This window comes from Astyanax mexicanus, chromosome 20, assembly GCF_023375975.1.
Source record: "Astyanax mexicanus isolate ESR-SI-001 chromosome 20, AstMex3_surface, whole genome shotgun sequence".
NCBI lineage: Eukaryota > Metazoa > Chordata > Actinopteri > Characiformes > Acestrorhamphidae > Astyanax > Astyanax mexicanus.
This window is the reverse complement of record NC_064427.1, coordinates 33,452,232-33,471,897: the sequence shown is the minus strand read 5'-3', so window position 1 is coordinate 33,471,897 and position 19,666 is coordinate 33,452,232. Positions and strand designations below refer to the sequence as shown.

The 19,666-nt window shown below is 38.7% G+C and overlaps 1 protein-coding gene across 2 annotated transcripts in view; it reads left to right on the top strand.

Moving 5' to 3' along the window:
- robo3 (roundabout, axon guidance receptor, homolog 3 (Drosophila)) overlaps positions 1 to 13,735 on the top strand; it is a 207,592-nt gene extending 193,857 nt beyond the window's left edge. For both annotated transcript variants that reach the window (XM_022681365.2, XM_049468587.1), the window contains exons 16-27: positions 415 to 592; positions 1,699 to 1,926; positions 2,064 to 2,103; positions 2,205 to 2,344; positions 2,783 to 3,058; positions 3,164 to 3,308; positions 6,057 to 6,281; positions 7,785 to 7,963; positions 8,226 to 8,339; positions 9,454 to 9,621; positions 10,134 to 10,273; positions 12,867 to 13,735. In XM_022681365.2, the coding sequence (XP_022537086.2) occupies positions 415 to 592; positions 1,699 to 1,926; positions 2,064 to 2,103; positions 2,205 to 2,344; positions 2,783 to 3,058; positions 3,164 to 3,308; positions 6,057 to 6,281; positions 7,785 to 7,963; positions 8,226 to 8,339; positions 9,454 to 9,621; positions 10,134 to 10,273; positions 12,867 to 12,878 (1,845 nt within the window). In that variant the 3' untranslated portion in view covers positions 12,879 to 13,735. The remainder of the gene's footprint in view (positions 1 to 414; positions 593 to 1,698; positions 1,927 to 2,063; positions 2,104 to 2,204; positions 2,345 to 2,782; positions 3,059 to 3,163; positions 3,309 to 6,056; positions 6,282 to 7,784; positions 7,964 to 8,225; positions 8,340 to 9,453; positions 9,622 to 10,133; positions 10,274 to 12,866) is intronic.
- The last annotated feature ends 5,931 nt before the right edge of the window (positions 13,736 to 19,666 follow it).

The following is a 19,666-nucleotide window of genomic DNA, read 5'->3' as shown; positions in this document are numbered from 1 at the left end:
CATTAATTTAAAGGAAGTATACAAAACAATACTAACTTGTATTTAATAACTGTTAAGTCTGTATGTCCAAGAAGATATGGCTTAGTACTTGATTATTATTGATGTTATTGAACATATAAAAAAACTTACCCTCTATGTTAAGAGGAACAGTTCTTTCAAAATGCTCCTTAAAAAATCATTTTGGGCCATTTCTATCAGTCTCTTCATCATAAAACCAAAACATCAACAGTAAAATTGGCTAAAATGAAGATAGAAAATTATTTTGCAGGAGTCACACCATAAATTAAAGCTCAGAGCACATTTTGTTCCTCTGGTCTTATAGCACACTATTGCCAACAAAAGCATTCAGTGGTGTATTGACTTCACTGTGCTTCACTGAAGTAAGTGCTGACCGGTGCACTGTGTTCTTTCCAGATCTGGTGCCTGGGAAATGACTCGCAGACACGCTACCACATTAACCAGACTGTAGATGGGAATGTTCTGTCCACTTTGGTGAAGGGTCTGCTTCCTGGTGTGCTGTACCTGGTGGAGGTTGCAGCAGTGACCAGCGCTGGCGTGGGCACACACAGCCAGCCAGTCTCTGTAACAATCAGTGAGTTTTTACTTAAGTTTTATGTTAGTCTAAACTGTTAGTCTAGAATAAATTTCTAGTCTAAATTACATAGTGTCATGTTTTCGCCTATCATAAAATGTGCAACAATGGACTAAAATGGTCTCATATGGATTTATTTGACAGTAATGATATACCAATGCTGCTACCACAAATAGTTGTTGTTACTGAAAGCAATCAAATCCTCACAGCAATGCTCCAAACTCCATAAAGTGTATTTTTTTTAAAGTGAAAGTTTACAAAGGAATTAGTCATAGAGCATCAGTTATACTGTAAACCCAAAATTAGTTTGAACTCCAACAAATTAAGTCTGTTTTGTTTTTTGCATACTGGATATGTCCCTCAGTTTCTGACACTCAAAATCAGTGTGAAGTGATTCCTCCCTCCCTTAGTAGATTATATATTATGATTTAACTGCTTGGCCTTTATGTTGTAGGCTGTAAGAACAAGCATCACTTTGTAAGCTGCTAAATCTAACTGTGTTAGCTGTGCTCTCAACAATTTTTTACTCTATAGCAATTTCTTTCTTCATCTAATTTCTATGAGTATTTCTAATCTGTATTTGTTAGACTAAATATAAATCTACTGAAATTTACCTGACCATAACATTCAGAGTATGCAAAGCATTTGAAATGAGCTTACAATTTAGGCATAACAACTAGTTTTAAGCCTAATTAACTCTTACAAATTATAAGGCAACTGATTTCCTCAACTAATTTATGTAAATTCAGCTTATCCAGGTTTACAGTGTAGGCAGACTTGCCTAATTGCATTGCAGTGAGGATTTGATTGTTTTGAAGTTTTGAGGATTTGAAGTTTTCAGGAAACATTACTTAAAAATCCTAAAGCAACCAGTTTACTCAAAAAATTAAAGTAAAGTCAGTTTATCCAGGCTTACAGTGTAGTCTATAGCAAAGCAAAGAGTATAATCTGTGTGTTCTTTTTAAACAGGCTTGTTGATTTTGGTCCGTTTTGAGGTGCTGAAAAATAACCGACAATAGTCTTCGATAAGCCATGCATGGAATATTTTTTATTCCATTTTAGGTTATCTTTCTGACTCTCTCTCTCTCTTTCACTCTCTCTGCCAGAATTGCCTGCAGAGCAGCCTGCAGTACCAAGTGGAGGCGGCGACTCGGATCAAAACGTAAGTCTTGCAGAGCAGATCACAGACGTGGTAAAGCAACCCGCCTTCATCGCGGGCATTGGCGGGGCATGCTGGGTAATCCTCATGGGCTTCAGTGTGTGGATATACTGCCGACGCAAGAAGAGAAAGGAGCTGAGCCATTACACTGCTTCGTTCGCATACACACCCGCAGGTACACACAAACACACACATACACATTCACATATACGCGTACACACAAACATAAGACATTAGCATTTTTATGACCTAAATAGATTAGTTAGCACTAACCTAATGAATATGTTACTATCTCTGTGCTTTCTCCTGCAGTTGGCTTTCCTCATGGGGAGGCCTCAGGACTCAATGGAAGGTTAGTGCCTCAGTACACAGCTAAAGCTGCTGTTTGTTTGAAGGTGGATTTTGGAGGAATTACAAATAAGAACCCTGTTGTTTATCTTTTTTTGCTTTCAGGCCTGGAGTGCTCGGCTCTAACATGGGGAACTACCCTTGGCTGGCTGATTCCTGGCCCACCACAAACCTTGTTCATAATGGCAAAGACTCAGTCAACTGCTGTACCACCAAACATGACACAACAGAGAGATATTACAATGGTAATAACTTGTGTATTCAATATATATTTCATAAAATCAGATCAGCCCTATCTTACACCCTGCACAAGGTGGTCTCAAATCTTATTGCTATCTTACACCTCGCAAATAGTATATGCTCATGTCTTGCACCTGCGCCGTTTAAATAGCAACAGTGCTTACAAATATATCTACGCCGATATGTGTATGGGTCTCGAAATGAGTTGTGTTCAGGTAAACTCTGTGTGTATTGCTATCTTGGCAGTGGAAAATTTAATATAATATTTAATATAATAAATCTCCTAGCTTTCAAAGAATTATTGTTTTGAAGATTAACTATTGTTCAGTAATTGTTCAAAAATGCAATGCAAACTTGCTTAGGTAGTAATCATATTGAGGCTTTAATAGTGAAAAGATTTTGCATGAATACATCTTAAAACCTTTCCTTCTTTACTCTTTCAGAGGTTGGAATCTCCAACTATCTGAACCAGACTGAGAAGTATAGCACTGGTTCCAATGAGGGTCCTATCTACAGTACCATCGACCCCACTGCCGAAGACCTGCGCAGCTTCTCAGCCCAGTATTCTCAGCACACTACGCCTTACGCCAGCACTCCCATCATGCCTTTCACCAACCAGGCACCCTGCAGCCCTGAGCAGGATGGAGGCCACTGGATTAACCAACCAGGAACCTCTAATGTGCAGTATGCCCAGCCAGACCGGTCCAAATCAGATAATGGTACAGAGAATTAAACACTGCAAATGCAGTTTTACTGAAGTTTCCATTAAATCTTTCCTTATGTAATAGTTAACTTACCTATATTATGTTCTGTTATCTCTATAGCCAAGCAGTCTAAGCAGAAGTCAATGGGAAAAGCAGTGAAGACTCCTTCTCTAAACTGGATAGAGCCATTGCCCCCGCCTCCCCCCTCTGGAGAGTTAGACCACTGCGAAGATGAAGATGAGGATGAACATATAGAGGATATAGGGTAAGAGTTTGTTCCCAATAGCTGGCTTTACACTCCACACAACCAGCTTTTTCACTTACAGATGAGATGTACAGTCAAAAATTGCTGTTGTATGAACTTTTAATTTAATGCTGCTAAAGATTTCCTTTCAATCAAATAGAACAGAGTCAGCATGTATGGATTTTCTTTTTTACCGTAGCATAAAATGCAGTTACACTTTTAATGTCAGCATATTTTCAATTTGTAGGTCAAACAGCCACTTTGGTTCATTTTTAAGTTTGGTTTTGAACTGATTTACCCTCTGTCTGTGGGGATTCTCATTGAGAATTCATTTTAGCCTTTGGCTAAGCTTACACAGTGTGCTTTAGAGTAAGTTTTAGAAATCTTTTCTGACTTTTCTTCAGCGCTCATAAATACTTCTGCTGAAGGCTTTGCTTAATATGAACTATTCTCATTAGTTATTTTATGGTACTCCAAAACAACACAATTATTGTCCACTATTTGCTCAAAAAACACAGCTCTGGAAAACAATTAAGAGACCACTTACATTTCTGAATCAGTTTCTTTGATTTTGCTATTTATAGGTATATGTTTGAGTAAGTAAAATGAACATTGTTGGTTTATTCTATAAACTACAGACAACATTCGCCAAATTCCAAATAAAATAGTAATTTTGGCATTTGGCATTTTCTCCTCCACTAGTCTTACACAATTCTTTTGGATAATTTTATGCCACTCCTGGTACAACAATTTAAGCAGTTCAGCTTGGTTTAATGGCTTGTGATCATCCATCTTCCTCTTGATTATATTCCAGAGGTTTTCAATTTGGTAAAATCAAAGAAACACTTTTTGTTTTTCTTTTTCGTTCCAGAGCAGTGTTACCAATAAATGTATTAGAATTCTTGACTGTTTTGAGCATCATTACAGGTTATGACATGTGACAGTGATGCTTATTATTTATATTTTAGTTAAGAAAGTTAACAGTTTGTTTGGCTGGCTGAAAGAGAGTACTCTGAAGCGAATACAGTATCTACTATCTTGCTGTTGCATAAGAAAGTCTGGAATTTTCCTTAAATTTCTCAGGAACAGTTGTTTCATTAGCAGTGCCCCTAGCAAACGTTATTGGCCCTGACAGGGTTCTCAGTTGTGGCAAATAAGTTTGCAAAGTTTGCAACATCGTGGCCTTTGCTCTGGGCTGTACCTTATTCCCTTGTGTGGCGTGTAGCTTTCTGCCTGTCTGCAGGCTGAATTCTCCTGTTCTTTCCTCTCTCGATATCGCATTACACTCGCATTAGTGTGTGGTGAGGTTAGCGTTAGCCGCTGAGTGGCCCAGCCGCGGGCATAATGCGAGTGTGTTTGCGAGCGGTGACAGGTAGACACACTTATCGCTCTCTACTGCCACTCTACCTGAATGGCTGCCCAAAGGGTCCACAGGAGATGCAGGGCACATTAACTGTGGCCGTTAACTGGACCTGACTTTAGAGCGCACTGTCGAGATGAGGGAGCCTGATAGCGCTGATGATTGCTGATGCAGGCGCTCACTGCAGCTCTTTTTTTACCCTGTTCCAACAGGCCAGCGCTAATGTTATTAGCCAGCAGCAGGTACAGCCCCTCTCATCGCAGCCGCCCAGCTAAACTCGATTTCCATTACCGGCTCATATTGAAGCACTCCAGTCTGTGATGAACTTGAGGATAACAGCCTTGACCTTTGCATGAGACGTGTAGTCCTCTTAGTGGAATATGGGTCTCATTACGGCATTACAAGCATGTCTTTGCTGCGTCTCTCTCTCTCTGTGTTTTGACTGCTAACCTCATAGCTCTGCTATAACTCTTCAGCAACATAGTTCAAATAGCTGTCAGCTCACCAAAGCAAACTATTCTTTCAAAGTAGGTATTAGGTATCAAAGATCCGTTCACTGGTATGTAAACGCCGTAGGGTACAGAGCAGAGTGTCACTCACTCACAAGGACCCAATATTAGGTCATCATCATTCCAGCCTGACTTGAACTGTCCTTACAGAAGCCCAAAACCGCAGTTTGCCAGGGGCCATGCTGAGCCTTCTGTCTGGGTTGCAGGAGAAATCTATACCATGAGCAGTTCAGTAGTGATTGCTGAGAATGAACTTTTAAAAGCAATGAACTGTGATTGATTCTGTTGTTTCAGTTATTGATATTTTTAACTCTTGATATAGAGAAATGGAGGACTGTAGTTCCTTTTTTAGTTAGGTAAAGGTAAAAAAAAAAACTTTATTCACTTTTTTCAATTTTTTGTTTTATCCCTTCTCTATGAATTCTCTGTGAAAGTGTGGCTTTTATGCCAGATATTTCCTTTTACAAGTAATAACAGAATCATTTCAAGTGTTCACCTCATAATTTATATGTATTTACTTAATAGTTTAGTCTTAAAATGTATGCAGTGCAAGGCTGCAGTTTAAGGGCTTAAAATGACTAAAATCAAATTGAAGTGCCAATACTGCAGATTAGCTTTAAACAGATTAGCCTACATATATGTCTTAGGGGCATATTAACAAAAAAAAACTGTCTGTTTAATTTGAATTAAACATAAAGGCTGGTTATGTAAAAATGACTGTTTTTGGGTCATAAACCCACACAAAATGTCATTAGCATTTATTTCAGGAAGAAAAAAAAACATTAATTATTTTTTAAGGAATTATTCATATTTGTTAACTTTTAAATGATATAAAGATATATATTGTTGCAGTAACACTGACATTTTTGTAATCTTCTATTTCCTTTTTTTTCTATATAGCACTGATGAAGAGGACTGGTGCCCTCCACTCCCAGAGCGGACCTATCTTATAGATGGAGTGGCAGAGGATGGACCTTGTCCTCCTCCTAGAGGAGATGCGTCTTCCCCAGCCACCTCCTACAGCCATCAATCCACAGCCACTCTCACACCTTCACCCAGAGAGGAGGCACGCCACTGCCAGGACATCCCACGTCTGCACCACCCCGAGCAGTCCCAGTCTGGACGGTAAGACACTTAAGTTCCTATTTTAATGATCTGTAGACCAGCCGCTAGCTGTTAAATGTGTAGCACAAAGCCTAATTTAGGATGAGTCAGTGAGTCTTTGCTATTGTAACGATGGGATGGCTTGCGTGGCTCTAAACATGCAAAAGAAACATACTAATTCTCTTAATTAATCATATATTCACAAAATGATGCAGGCATAAGGCATAAAAAAACAAAATTGGAAGGGTGTTAGATAGCAATGAGCATCTTGACGTGTCTTGCACAGGGTGTAAGATAGAGCCTTTGGCTCTTATCCTCAACTTGGTTTAACACAGCCATACAGCTTATATACAGCAGAGGTTTGATTTAATAGTTATTTTACGAATCTCACAGAGCTCTGTTTGAAGATAATATGGCCATATGACCATCAGCTGAATTCTGAAATCTTAGTTTTAAAAACGTTTTGTGTTAAAAACATTTGCCAAACATTAAAGTGCTACTTTGTTTGGTGGAAGGACTGTTTTTTATCATTTTTATTATTTTTTATCTTATCTTTATCTTATCTTTAACTTTATCTTAAATCAGCAGTCCCTGACATTTCTTTTTTCTTTTAAATTGAAAGCAGTAGTATTGCTGAGTTTGGAGAAGACACAATATTATAACTAATAGTGTCAGTATCCTGGCACTTCCATCCTTGCAACAGGGTGGTCTGGTGGGTTTGTTGGATTTTTTAACTCTCTACACACAAACCCTTTTTGCTCTCATTTATAGCTTATTTATTGTCTTTCAAACACTTTGCATTAAATACATTGATTGTATAGGAATAGACTGAATAGCACAGTATACAATACATTATTGCAGGACTGGGAAAAAAAACCCTTCTCATCAGTGTGTCTCATACGAGTTGGGATTTGCTCCTAATCTAAAGTTTAACAGTTGCATGAGTTCTGCATGTAAATGTAGTCTTCAATCATCCTGTTGTGCTAAAAAAAACATAATATTTCAGCATGACACAAAAAAGGAAGCATTTTACATTTGAATTATTTTCATATCAGTAGACTGTATTTGATGTGGCAATGTTTAGCTCCCCTGTGTGTTTTTAAAAAATAGCGTTGCATGATGTTGTGTGGGAGAGCTAGATGAGGTAGACTTTTCTTGCTCCTTTTCTTAGTATGCCTCTGTGTCACACGCGCATCACCCTTTAGGGAATTATCTTCCTGCGCCTTACTTCCATGCTGTGACATAATACTTCATTTGTTTTCTTTCTCTCTGGAGATGTTTCAACACTTATTTTTTTGTTCCTACTTGGGAGAAATGCATCGTATGAATAATTGATCCCTCTGACAGATTCTGTTTGTTGTAGCTGTAACTGGTGTGAGATATGAACTTTCTGACACTTCTGTTAAGTTTGCAAGAAAACAGGTCATGCACAAACTCCATAAATGCTGTTCATTGAACGTCTATTGAGCGATTGTCACTTCTGAGTTGTTATAGTTATATTGAGTTTTTTTTTTATGTTGACAGCCGGTTGCCTTGTGGACCAGTGCCTATTCCCCGAGCACCCAGCCCACCCCTTACACAGTCCAACCCAAACCTGACAGCCAATCAGGAGGGCCCAGAGAGCGGGACACCACAGCGGTCGACACACAGACGGGAATGGAGCCAAGGAGCGGCGCAGAGTACTGACAATGTCAATACGCCAGGTGTGTGTGTGCAAACTTGTGTGTTAGCTGTTCATACATCCTGGATTTATTCAGGCCTAAAAGTGATTAACTCCCTAATGTGCTTGAACTTTCAAAGCACCTGCTTATTTTTACTACTTGGCTGTTCTCCTGTGTCTATAGTTTTAGTGCCCACAAAGTCTCAATAGGTTCTGAACATTTTAAAGATTTAATTTGTAGCCACTTCTTCAAATATTAAAAAAATTTATTTCACGTTTTTTATCTATTTGTCTCTACCCTGTAGGACGAGCGAGAACGTCTGCAGGTGAGCAAGCCCAAACCCCACCTGGCCAGAAGGCAAGGGTGAAAAAGAAGACCTCTAAGAGTGGCCAGTATCGCCGAGACATCATGCAAGGAGGTGAGAACCAGTCAACTTCTGCCATGTGTAATTACTTTGCCGTGGGGGAATAGGTTTCATTTTTCACTCTTGACATTCAATCAGATAAAACATGTAAGGATTAGTAAACTGATGCCAAATAGCAGGCTCTGCTAGATATCTAGACCAGCTAGAATGTCCGAAATATGATTAAGGATGATGAAGCGTTACAACCAACAAAAGACTATAAGGGAAGGATCCTTAATCATTTGGAATTGCTGAGTATAGTCCACCAAAAGTTCTGCAAGTTAGAATTTCAGACTGTTAATTAAGGGTAGAAACATCAGCAGCCAGGTTTTTATTGCTTGAACACCTCTTTGTTCATTGAAATGTGACAGTTATCATTTGTTTAATAAAGAAAATAAAGCATTTATTAGGATTGTAATAGTACAGATAGTGGTAGAGGTAGGAGTAATAGTAATGCCAGTAATAGGAGTAATGGTAGGAATAGTAGGAGGGGGAGTAATATCAATAGTAAAAGTATTAGTATTATAAGTTGTAATTAGAAGTAGTATGAGCAGCAGAAGTAATAAGAGTAGTATAATTATGTGCAGTCAGATGAAAAGCAGTAGAAGAAGTAGTAGTAGTAGTAGAAATAGAGCAGTAGGAGTAGTAGAAGTAGTAGGAGTTGTAAAAGAAGTAAGAGCAGTAGACGTATATACAAGGGGAGACGTATAAGAAGTAGGAGTAATTGGAGTAGTACAAATAGTAAAAGTATGTGCAATTGGAAGAGGAGTAGAAAAAGAGGTAGTAGTAGCACGAGTAACAGTACTGGTAGTAGAAGTACTACTAGGAGCAGAAAAAATAGTAGTAGTAGTAGTGATAGTAGTAGTCAGAGTATTAGAACTAGTAATAGTATGAATAGTAGAATTACTAAATAGAGTAGTAGTAAGAGTAATAGTAGTAATAGTAGTTGCGGTAGATTCACACAGCTTTTACAAATAGTAGTAAAGTATTGCTCGTATATAATTATACGTGTGTACTGTATATTAATTGATACATTAAAATAATGTCGTCACAGTTTTAAGTGTCAACCTCCAGTGTGTGCATGTGCCCCCTCTTTCTCCTTCTTAACACTAAGACCTTCTCTCCCCAGACTTACCCCCTCCTCCAGAACCCCCTCCTGAGGACGAGCTGCTCTCAGCTGGAGGCTTTGAGTGCGGACAGACGTCGCTGGAGAGAGATGGGGGCTCACTGTCCTCCATGGAGAGGAGAGATCACAACACACCCAACCGCAAGAACTCAGCTCAGAGACGGAAAGATGGTGAGAATAATGAGTGTATTGTTTTTTTTTTTTATCACTATATAAAAGAACTACTAATTTGAAAAGAAAAACATGAACTAATGTATGCTTCAGACATATGAGCTGTATCATTATGTTAAAGGATGTAAAAGGTCAATAGTAGGTGCTAAAAGCATTTGAAACACAGAACTATTTTAATCCTCAACTGTGTTGCCAAGATAGCAATGAACATCTGACTGATGACTGTTGTCTAGTTTGCTTTCAGTCAGTGGTGTTCCTGTGTTTTTCATGACCAAGATAGCAATACACCAGAAATTTACCTGAACACTTTACCTGAATCTCACTTCCACACCACCACGCTTGTTGACATAGATATATTTACAAGCACCATTGCTATTTAAAAGATGCAGACGCAAGATGTGAATAGATTGTTGGCAGGGTGTTTGATAGCAATGAGCATCATGATGTGTAAGATAGGACTCATAGAGTTTATATGTAATTTTTTGCTGATTGCACTGAATATCATTTCGCAGATGAAGACTTGATTCCTTACAACAAGCCCAACTTCCTGTCCCGCGGCCAGATGTCCAGCAACTGCTCGACGACAGGAAGCTCCTCATCGCGAGGCTCGACAGGATCTAGAGGTCAAGGAAACAGCCGTAAAAGAAATGAGGTGAGACAATGCACTGAAGATGATATCATAAAGAATAGATATAGTATTGATAGATACAGCAGGTGGTGTCTTGGTTTTAATGCTGAGATGTTAGGACCAAGAAATCAATGTACCTGAAGCCCCCTAACCTTAAAAAAACTGCGTTCAATCCTGAGCTCTTCTTACAGATTGGGCAGGAGGTCCACATTAAGTGCTCTTTCTTTCATTACTGTGATAGAAACCGAATTGACTGAGATTTCTACAGGCCAATTTGGGTCTGTAGTGGAGCCTGAAGTGCTCTTACAGCTGTGAAGGGTCTCCTTTAAAACCACCAACAAGCTGCTTGGAAAAAACAGACCTTGCCCACCGGCCAGACTGCTGATAGTAGAGACACTGTTTATGTGCTGTGGTGTCTGCTGTTTTCAAACACTGTCGGAAATGAAAGGATCTCGCACTGCTATGATAATGGGCTGTCAGTGGGAAAAAATCCTTTTTTTTTTTTTTTAGCTTTTTTAGCTCTTGTACTAGACTTCAAAGCTTGCATTCTGGTCGATTCTTTACCATATCAACCGTTTGGTCAAACAAGTCAATATAGGGTGATTCCTAAAACTTAATATCTTATTATGTCTAGTTTATGTACATGCAGAACTTAAGTCCCTGATGTTCTAACAGTTAGCATAGAGATAATTATAAAGAGGTAAATAAGGGGAAGCTGCTCAACAGTGGTACTTGTTTGCCACACATTAAACAAAATTAAATGTTCCAAACACTTTTTACACAGGGTTTCATTCATTTTCCCACCTTTTCGACCATTAAATACAACCAAATTTGGATACACAGGATTTACAGAACTACAATTTAAAAATATTTATTTAACATTAAACAGGAATTGCGTTTTTGATGTTTTTAACTAAACAATTTCAATTTAAGTTGTCAAATATTCAGTGCCTTATTCATTCCTAATAATTACATAATCAAATACCAGCTTCAAATATCTATCAACTAACATTCTATTGACTCTTCTATTGACTCTACTAATTCTTCTCATCTTCCAACCAAAGCCCCTCTACATCTCGATGTCATACTGAAGCTGCAGACTGAGGGTCTCTCCTGAGCTTTGATCAGCAGAACTGAATAGTCTGAGAGAATGCAGCACTAGGGCTATCACAGTGACCCTAAAGCCTGCTTTTTTATTATTTAAACATCTCTCCACAAAGCGGGGGAGTCCTGCCATGGGAAAGAGTGCAGACCTCCCCCCTCGAGTCTCTCTCAGGCCCCCACCATCTTCAGATCTCGGCCCCCTCTCAGCTTACCCCTCGGGGAACTTTAAAAGCAGGTCACACAAAAGAGGCTTGTGTGTTCCCGGGGGAGGCAGTTTAGGGTTACCCTCATCCTCTGCGTTATCTTTCCAGCCGGACAGAGCGCGTGAAAAGGTGGCTTCCAGAGACGGCCTTTATTTCATAGTGTCAGATTTTTTCCCGTCGCACGCTGACCAGTCCCGAGAGATACGCTCCGGATTAACCCGTTAATGACCATATCGGACATTTTAAGAATCTAATGGTCCATATGTTCCACAAGCTTGCCTGAGCACACGATATTTCACAAGTGAGTCCAACGTAGATAACTGGAAAAATTAGACATTGCTAAAAAGTTTATCTAGTATTTATTTGATTCGATTTAATTCTAAAGTAGGAATCAAATTTTTTAAGTTGCGTTCATTGCTGCCACAAAAACATTGCTGTGCAAAAAAAGCAGCTTGTCTAGTCACTGTACAGAAGTACTGCCTATAAAACAAGACTCTCTGAAGAAGATAAACAAGAACCTATTGGTACCATGCCTAATGCCAGGTGTAGGCTAGGGGGTGTAAAGCCCCCACAAAGAGATGTGAAGCAGTAGAACTGTGTTGTCAGGAATTATAATTGTGCTATATCTAAACATTTTTTGATTTGGGGGTTGGTAGTGAGGTGAGGTCTTGATCATCCAGTTTCCTGACCTTGGCATGGCTCCTGTTGTTGATATACAGCCCTGGAAAAAATTAAGAGACCATCTCAGTTTCTGGATAAGTTTCTCTGATTTTGCTTTTTATAGGTATATGTTTGAGTAAATTAACATTGTTGTATTCTACAAACTACAGGCAAAAATTCTCCCAAATTCCAAATAAAAATATTGTAATTTAGAGCATTTATTTGCAGAAAATGAGAAATGGCTGAAATAACAAAGAAGATGCAGAATTCAAATAATGCATCTTGGCATGTTCTCCTCCACCAGTCTTACACACTGCTTTTTGGATAAATTTGTGCCACTCCTGGTGCATAAATTCAAACAGTTTTGCTTGGTTTGATGGGTTTTGATCATCCATTTTCCTCTAGATTATATTCCAGAGCTTCCCTACTGTCTTCTGCTCCAAAGAAGATTAAGACCCAAATGAATGTTTGGCCCAATTCTTTAAAGTTAGTGTTGCTCTCGATTAGAAATCGGCTGTAGATTACACTGCACTCTCAAGTGGAGCAGCAGAATACTGCCATTAAAAATCATATTAATATATGAACAATTTCTCCATAATCCAGTCCAGACCTCTCATCTGTTTCTTTCTTCTCTTTTGTCTTCTTCGCAGGAGATGAGATAAGGGAATGCTGCCAATGGATGAGGACGAGACCTTCATTCAACATCCCACTGTTTAGTTTTTTTAGGGTTTTTTTTTTTCCTATTTTTCCTTCTCTGAAAGAACTCATCAGCGGAGAGAGAAGGAGGAGTGTACAGATATGACGTCTGCCTCACCACAATGCGAATCATGGACTTTCTCATTATTACGTTGTTATTATTATTATTATAATTATTGTTATTTATGACTTTCATGGGGCCATTTTAAATCCCATCGTCACTGTAAATAATCTTCTCTTTGAGCTTTTTACATGGGGTGCAGATCCAGGGAAAGAAGAAATATATTGTATTTATAAGAAAAGAAGTAAAAGAAAAACACATTAAAAGGTCCGCTATAATTAAAAAACACAAAAGTTATTGTCTGAATGTGCCAACCTCTTTTTGTAGAAATGTATACAGTACAGCTTTTGAACTCAAAGTGAAATGAATATTGCACTCTCGCGTTGGAGAACAACAAGAAGATACAAAGCACAATGTGTGTTCGCTCGACCCGCCGGGCCAAGCAGTCTGGACCTGGACCTTATTGAGCCAAGGACTCTGCTATCTTTGATTTTTTTTTTTCCTCCCCTCAGTCAGAAGGTCCCTGTTGTTGTTGTGGTCAGAAAAGAATGTGGAGCGAGTTTCTCCTTTCACGCCTGTTCTGTGAAAGGTTGTACTGTTGTTTTGCTTTTTTTATTTGAAGGAGTGCTTCGGAGACAGTGTGAAAATGTGTTTCGTTAAAAAAAGAAAAAATACACCAAAACCATCTGTACCGCCGACTAACTTTTTGGTAGTCCTTGTTGTTTTGTAAAAATGAAATAAAACCACATTTGGTAAAGCCTACGTGGAGCTTGCTTGGTTCATTTCAGAGACTGGAGGGTCGTGGTTTGATGTGTTGGATAAGTTATTCTGCTAAAGGTGGGGAGCTCAGGGGAGGGGAACTGAGAGCTGAAGTGCAGCTCAGTAATGGGGAATTCCGTTTTGAAGCCCAGACTCCTGAACAGATTCCTGCACAGTTTCGTAATTGCCCAGCTCTGAGTCAGTGAATAAACCTGACAATTAAATACAGGTTTATTTGTTGAATCAGGTGTGAGTTCCCCTTCTCTGTTTCAAAGTAAAGAATTTTAAAAGTGATGAACAAAGGGGAAATTTACTGAATTTTCTAAAAACTCCTACATGTTTTGTCTTTTATTTCACGCTGACTTCATCTGCTGGTACAAATTGCACAGTCTGTGTGTCTCGATATAAGCAAAAGGCAAGTACTAATTCTCTTAATTAATCATAAGTATGTTTTAGGCATAACACGCAACAAAGTCAGCTGTGCTCTGACTTTGGCGGATTGCCATATCAGGGGCACAACTACCCGGACATGTCCAGCGCTTCTCAACAGAGAAAACTGATCTGCTCATTCATTCTGTTTATTGTTAAAGTAAAAATTTGCATAGCTCCAACTAGCATGTGTTATGGGTTTGTGCACTGCTTTTTGTCTGTGTGTTGCAAAAAAAAAGGAGGAGTACGTGTATTGGGGATGTGACTTTGTTGACAGTTCACTGCCAAGATAGCAATCTAAAAATAGAACGTCTGACGGTTGATCTAGGTTTTTGATCTAGGTTTTTTTCAGTCACCTGTGGGCACCTGTGTTTTCTGTTGCCAAGATAACAATACACCAGAAATTTACCTGAACATCAGTGTAGATATATTTACAAGCACTGTTGCTTTTTAAAAGATACAGACTCAAGTAGAGTTTATATTCTCAGGTCGGGCCGAGATTTCCCACCAATTTCCTCGGGCTGGGTCGGGTCGGGCTCAAGACAATAGGCTGTGATGTAGGCGCCTGTTTTTTTATGCCATTTTTATTTTATGTAAAGCTATGGTATGATAATTACAATATAGCAGAGTAACACATCAAACTGTGTTTTAAAAAAGTTGCACAAGTTAGAATGTTACAAGCAGCTCTGGGACACACACATGAGCTCCTCCACTTGTCCGCACTTGAGATTTTTCTTAGGCATAATAGGTCTATGCTTCTTCAGTGTTGCAATGTTAATTAATATCATTCTGAACAGATTTTGCTCTTTCAAATTTTCGACTAAAAAATGTCAGGTTTAAATTGGGTTTGGGCTCATAATGACAGTTTATGAGGCGGATCGGGCACAGGCAGAACGTGCACGTGTAAATAGGGCCCAAAAACTCCTTAGTGTCTACACTGTTGTTGATCTGAATTGTTTTTATCTGAATTAGTTTTTTTTCTTGTATATGAATTAGATTAGTTTTATTTTAATTGAATTATTGTTGCTTGGTCATTAAACCCCTTCCTACCATGTGAAAAAGCTTCCAGCAGTCTCACAGCAGCTTCCACCTAGTGAAGCCACGCTGGGGAACAAGCTCAGAGCTCTGAGTGAGAGAAAAACGATAAAACGTGAGAGAAGAGAACAAGAAAAGCGGATTTAGTAAAGGGAATTCAAAGTGAGAAGTGAAATAAATGGGTGACTAAAGGGCTTGAGAAAAAAATGAGAGAGTAGAGAAGCGCCTATATGTCCCACCTGAAACACGCAAGCCTGGGGGTCCGAAGAGTGAGCAAGACTGAAGGAAAACTATAAGAGAGTGAACTGGGAGAGAGGAAAAAAAGGAAAAAGAGTAACTGGAGGGTGGAAAAGAAAAAGAGGGAAAGGGATGAAGAACACTGACTGAGGGGAGGGGAAAATTCTTCTGCTTCCACACGAGACATGCTGGCCTGAGGTGACAGATTCCGGAAGAATAAAAGTAAAAAAGAGGAGAGTAAAGAGAACTCTTTACTACTGAGAGAAGGTTGTTTATTTTACTAATTGCTCCTTTTGGGAACGTCACAATCCTCAGATGAATGTCGTTACTGAATAATGATGCTTTTCATATTCCCCTGCTGTGTTTTATTAAACAGGTGTGAGTGAGGCTTGAACTCTATAGATCTAAAATTATTTAAGACAAAGTCCTACAAAGGGTTTGTTATCGTATGAGGTTTTGAGATGCCAACTTTAATACAGAAAAATATCAAAGCACTGTTACTGATTGGTGAATGTGTAACTGATTAGTGAAAAGTTTCACTGATTGGTGAAAGTGTTACTGATTGGTGAAAGTGTTAATAATTGGTGGAAAGTGTTACTGATTGTTGGACAGTGTAACTGATTGGTGAAAAGTGCTACTCATTGGTGGAAAGTATTACTGGAAGCTGTACAGTTTTACCAGTGTAAAGTGTTACTGCTTGGTGGAAAGTGTTACTGATTGGTGGAAAGTGTTACCGGTTGCTGAAAAAGTGTAACAAATTGCTGAAAAGTGTAATAAATTGCTGAAAAGTATTACTGGAAGCTGTACAGTTTACCAGTGGAAAGTGTTACTGATTGTTGAAAAGTTTTACTAATTGTTGGAAAGTGTTACTGATTGGTGGAAAGTGTTACTGATTGGTGGAAAGTGTTACTGATTGGTGAAAAGTGTAACTGATTGGTGAAAAGTGCTACTCATTGGTGGAAAGTGTTACTGACTAGTGAAAAGTGCTATTGATTGGTGGAGAGTGTTACTGATGGGTGAAAAGTGTGACTAATTGGTGGAAAGTGTCACTGTTTGGTGGAAAATGTTTCTGATTGGTGGAAAGTGTTACTGATTGGTGGAAAGTGTTTCTGATTGGTGGAAAGTGTTACTGATTGGTGGAAAGTGTTTCTGATTGGTGGAGAGTGTTACTGATTGGTGGAAAGTGTTACTGATTGGTGGAAAGTGTAAGTGACTGTTTGTGGTACTGGATGCTGGACAGGATTACTGGATGTTGGGAGTGTAAGCTTTAAGTGTTACTGACTAGTGAAAAGTGCTACTGATTGGTGGAGAGTGTTACTGATGGGTGAAAAGTGTGACTAATTGGTGGAAAGTGTTACTGATTGGTGGAAAATGTTTCTGATTGGTGGAAAGTGTTACTGATTGGTGGAAAGTGTTTCTGATTGGTGGAAAGTGTTACTGATTGGTGGAAAGTGTTTCTGATTGGTGGAAAGTGTTACTGATTGGTGGAAAGTGTAAGTGACTGTTTGTGGTACTGGATGCTGGAATGGATTACTGGATGTTGGGTGTGTAAGCTTTAAGTGTTACTGACTAGTGAAAAGTGCTACTGATTGGTGGAGAGTGTTACTGATGGGTGAAAAGTGTGACTAATTGGTGGAAAGTGTTACTGATTGGTGGAAAGTGTTACTGATTGGTGGAAAGTGTAAGTGACTGTTTGTGGTACTGTATGCTGGACAGGATTACTGGATGTTGGGAGTGTAAGCTTTAAGTGTTACTGACTGTTGGAAAATGATACTGGCTGCTATAGAGTGTTACTGATTGTTGAGCCTTTGTCTGTGAAAAAAACATGTTTCTGCCACTGTGCATCTTTATGAAGCACATTCTCTTTGTGAAATGAGACAAATGTCTTTTCTCTCATTGTCTCTCCAGTGATAGCACTTACGATGGATGATCCATCGCTGGACGTCTCAGAACATGGGTGGGCAGAGACAGCTAGTCTTGACCTTTACAAGCCTATTTCAAATTCAAGCACTGATACTCTCTCTCTCTCTCTCTCTGTCTCTGTGTCTATCTCTGAATAAAGGCCCCCCTAACCATAAATCACCAGCTCATTCATTAGTTGTATGTCGGGGTGACACACCCATCAGGGCCGGAGGGGAGCAGAGAGCAGTCAAAATCCCGTTCTCCAATTTCCATGTTAATTACCCAGCAGAGAGATGGATGCTTTTGACTTTATTGTTGGTGTAATGTATGCAAAGAGCGAGTGATTGCTGCGTTAAAGCTAATGGGCGATTGTTCCAGCGGCCTGGTAAAACACGCGTTGTGACATTTGGGGGTTTACGATAAACACTGGGTTAAACTGGTGAGCATTCCTCAAACAAAACCATGCAGGAGCGCCAGGCTGTAATGCTGTTCAGCTGCAGACGGGGGACTATGGGGGGAAACAAGAGGCGGGTATTCCCTGTGAAGAACAAAGTCATTCCTAACAGCAATAAGTACAGATCTGTACCATATAACCAGCCAAAAGGTACATTCAGTATTCTGTATCATTGTACTAATAAATAATATATAATTTAATTGCATTTTTTTTTTTTGAAAGCCAGAAAATTTTGTATCATCAAGTTCTTGACACATAATCAGTTGATGATAATGTTTATAATGTTTATAATCTTTACTGGCACAAAAGACATGGGTAAAAAAAAAGAACTTTTACTGAAAGTGTGTGTGTACTGGACGTAAAACGTAGAAGGCATTATCACCCACAGTGGACAGCACAGTGGGTGATAATGATTGTGACCGGCGGTGTCTGCCTAGAACTGTCCATGTAAATGTTCTTTAGCTTCTTGGACTGTGACAGTTAGCATGTCAGTGTAGCAGATGATGAAGAAATTACCCCTTGGTTTCTCTCTGATGTGTATTTTAGGAGCACTGACTCGTGAGTTGTGTCTGATGCCGGAGCTGAAGCTTTAAAAGACAGAAGGTTTCCTGTGTTTAATCCTCTTCAGAGCAGATATAGGTCACTCACTGTGGTCCCGGCAGATGACACAGTGTCACTGCAGTACTGCTCATCTTTTCCTTATCTTCACTCTTAAACAAGAAGTTACTTCTTCTGTGGTGTCAATCAACTTATTATATTTAATTTACTTCTTTACAAGACTCACTATTAAATCTTATCTTAAGGCTTAATTATACTTTCTTTATGTAAGAAAGTGTCTTAAGTGTTTCAAGGGTTGTATCCATCACAGTCCACATACTTCTATGCATCCTGTATGTTGGCATGGTTGTTATTAATTGCATCCACTAGAGGGCAGTTCAGAGTCACACATTTCTGATAACAATAAACATGACAAAGATAGGGGCTGTTGGAGAAGCGTCTGACTGCAGAACCGGAATCTGCAGTTTTCAGGACCGCAGTTCTAAGACTCTATGTTTTCGAGAAACTGACACCTAGCGAAGTGCTCATGGACACGATGGATTACAGTTGGAAAATGAGTTCGAGATGTGAATCAAGTTTTATAGCCTAAATTTAATGTATTAAAATATTCAGATGTTTTGAATTAGACATCAATGTAATCTACACAGGATGTGACTGTATACGTAGCCTAAAAAGTATCTGGATTTTTGTGCCTGTGTGAATTTTAATAGTTTGATTTTGTTGGATTCTGTCAGAAACCTGTAAAGAACTCTTTTATGTGATTTACACATTTTTATACATGTCCTTAACTATAATAGTGAAATACGAGTAGGTTATATTTGTACCATCTTTAATATGTAAGTTTAAAGGGGGCTGCTTATTATTTGTAAAAAAAAAAAAAAAAAAAGTTGTTTCAAATTTAATTCAAAGAGAACAATAGTTATGCCTAATTTTAGAGGGTGCTGTCTCTTTACAATTATATATATATATATATATATATATATATATATATATATATATATATATATATAAGAAATGAAAATCGTAAATTGTAATCATAATTGAGAATTGCTCATATATTTGAAGAATATTGAGATTTTATTTTTTTTTTTAGCCCAGCTCTAATAGACACTAGAGTAGTTTAAAGTTCCAAAAAGATTTTCGATCTTTTTTTAAAGATCTCTCGAAAAGTAGTTTGAATGCATTTTAGGTCTTCCTTGTGTTTCTGATATGTGGTTGAGAATCAAAGTGTAAGCAGTTAGCTGAATTGGTAATATTTGGGTGAAATAAGACTTTAAATCTGTAAGTAGTTAGCTAAAGTGGCAATATTATATTAGGGA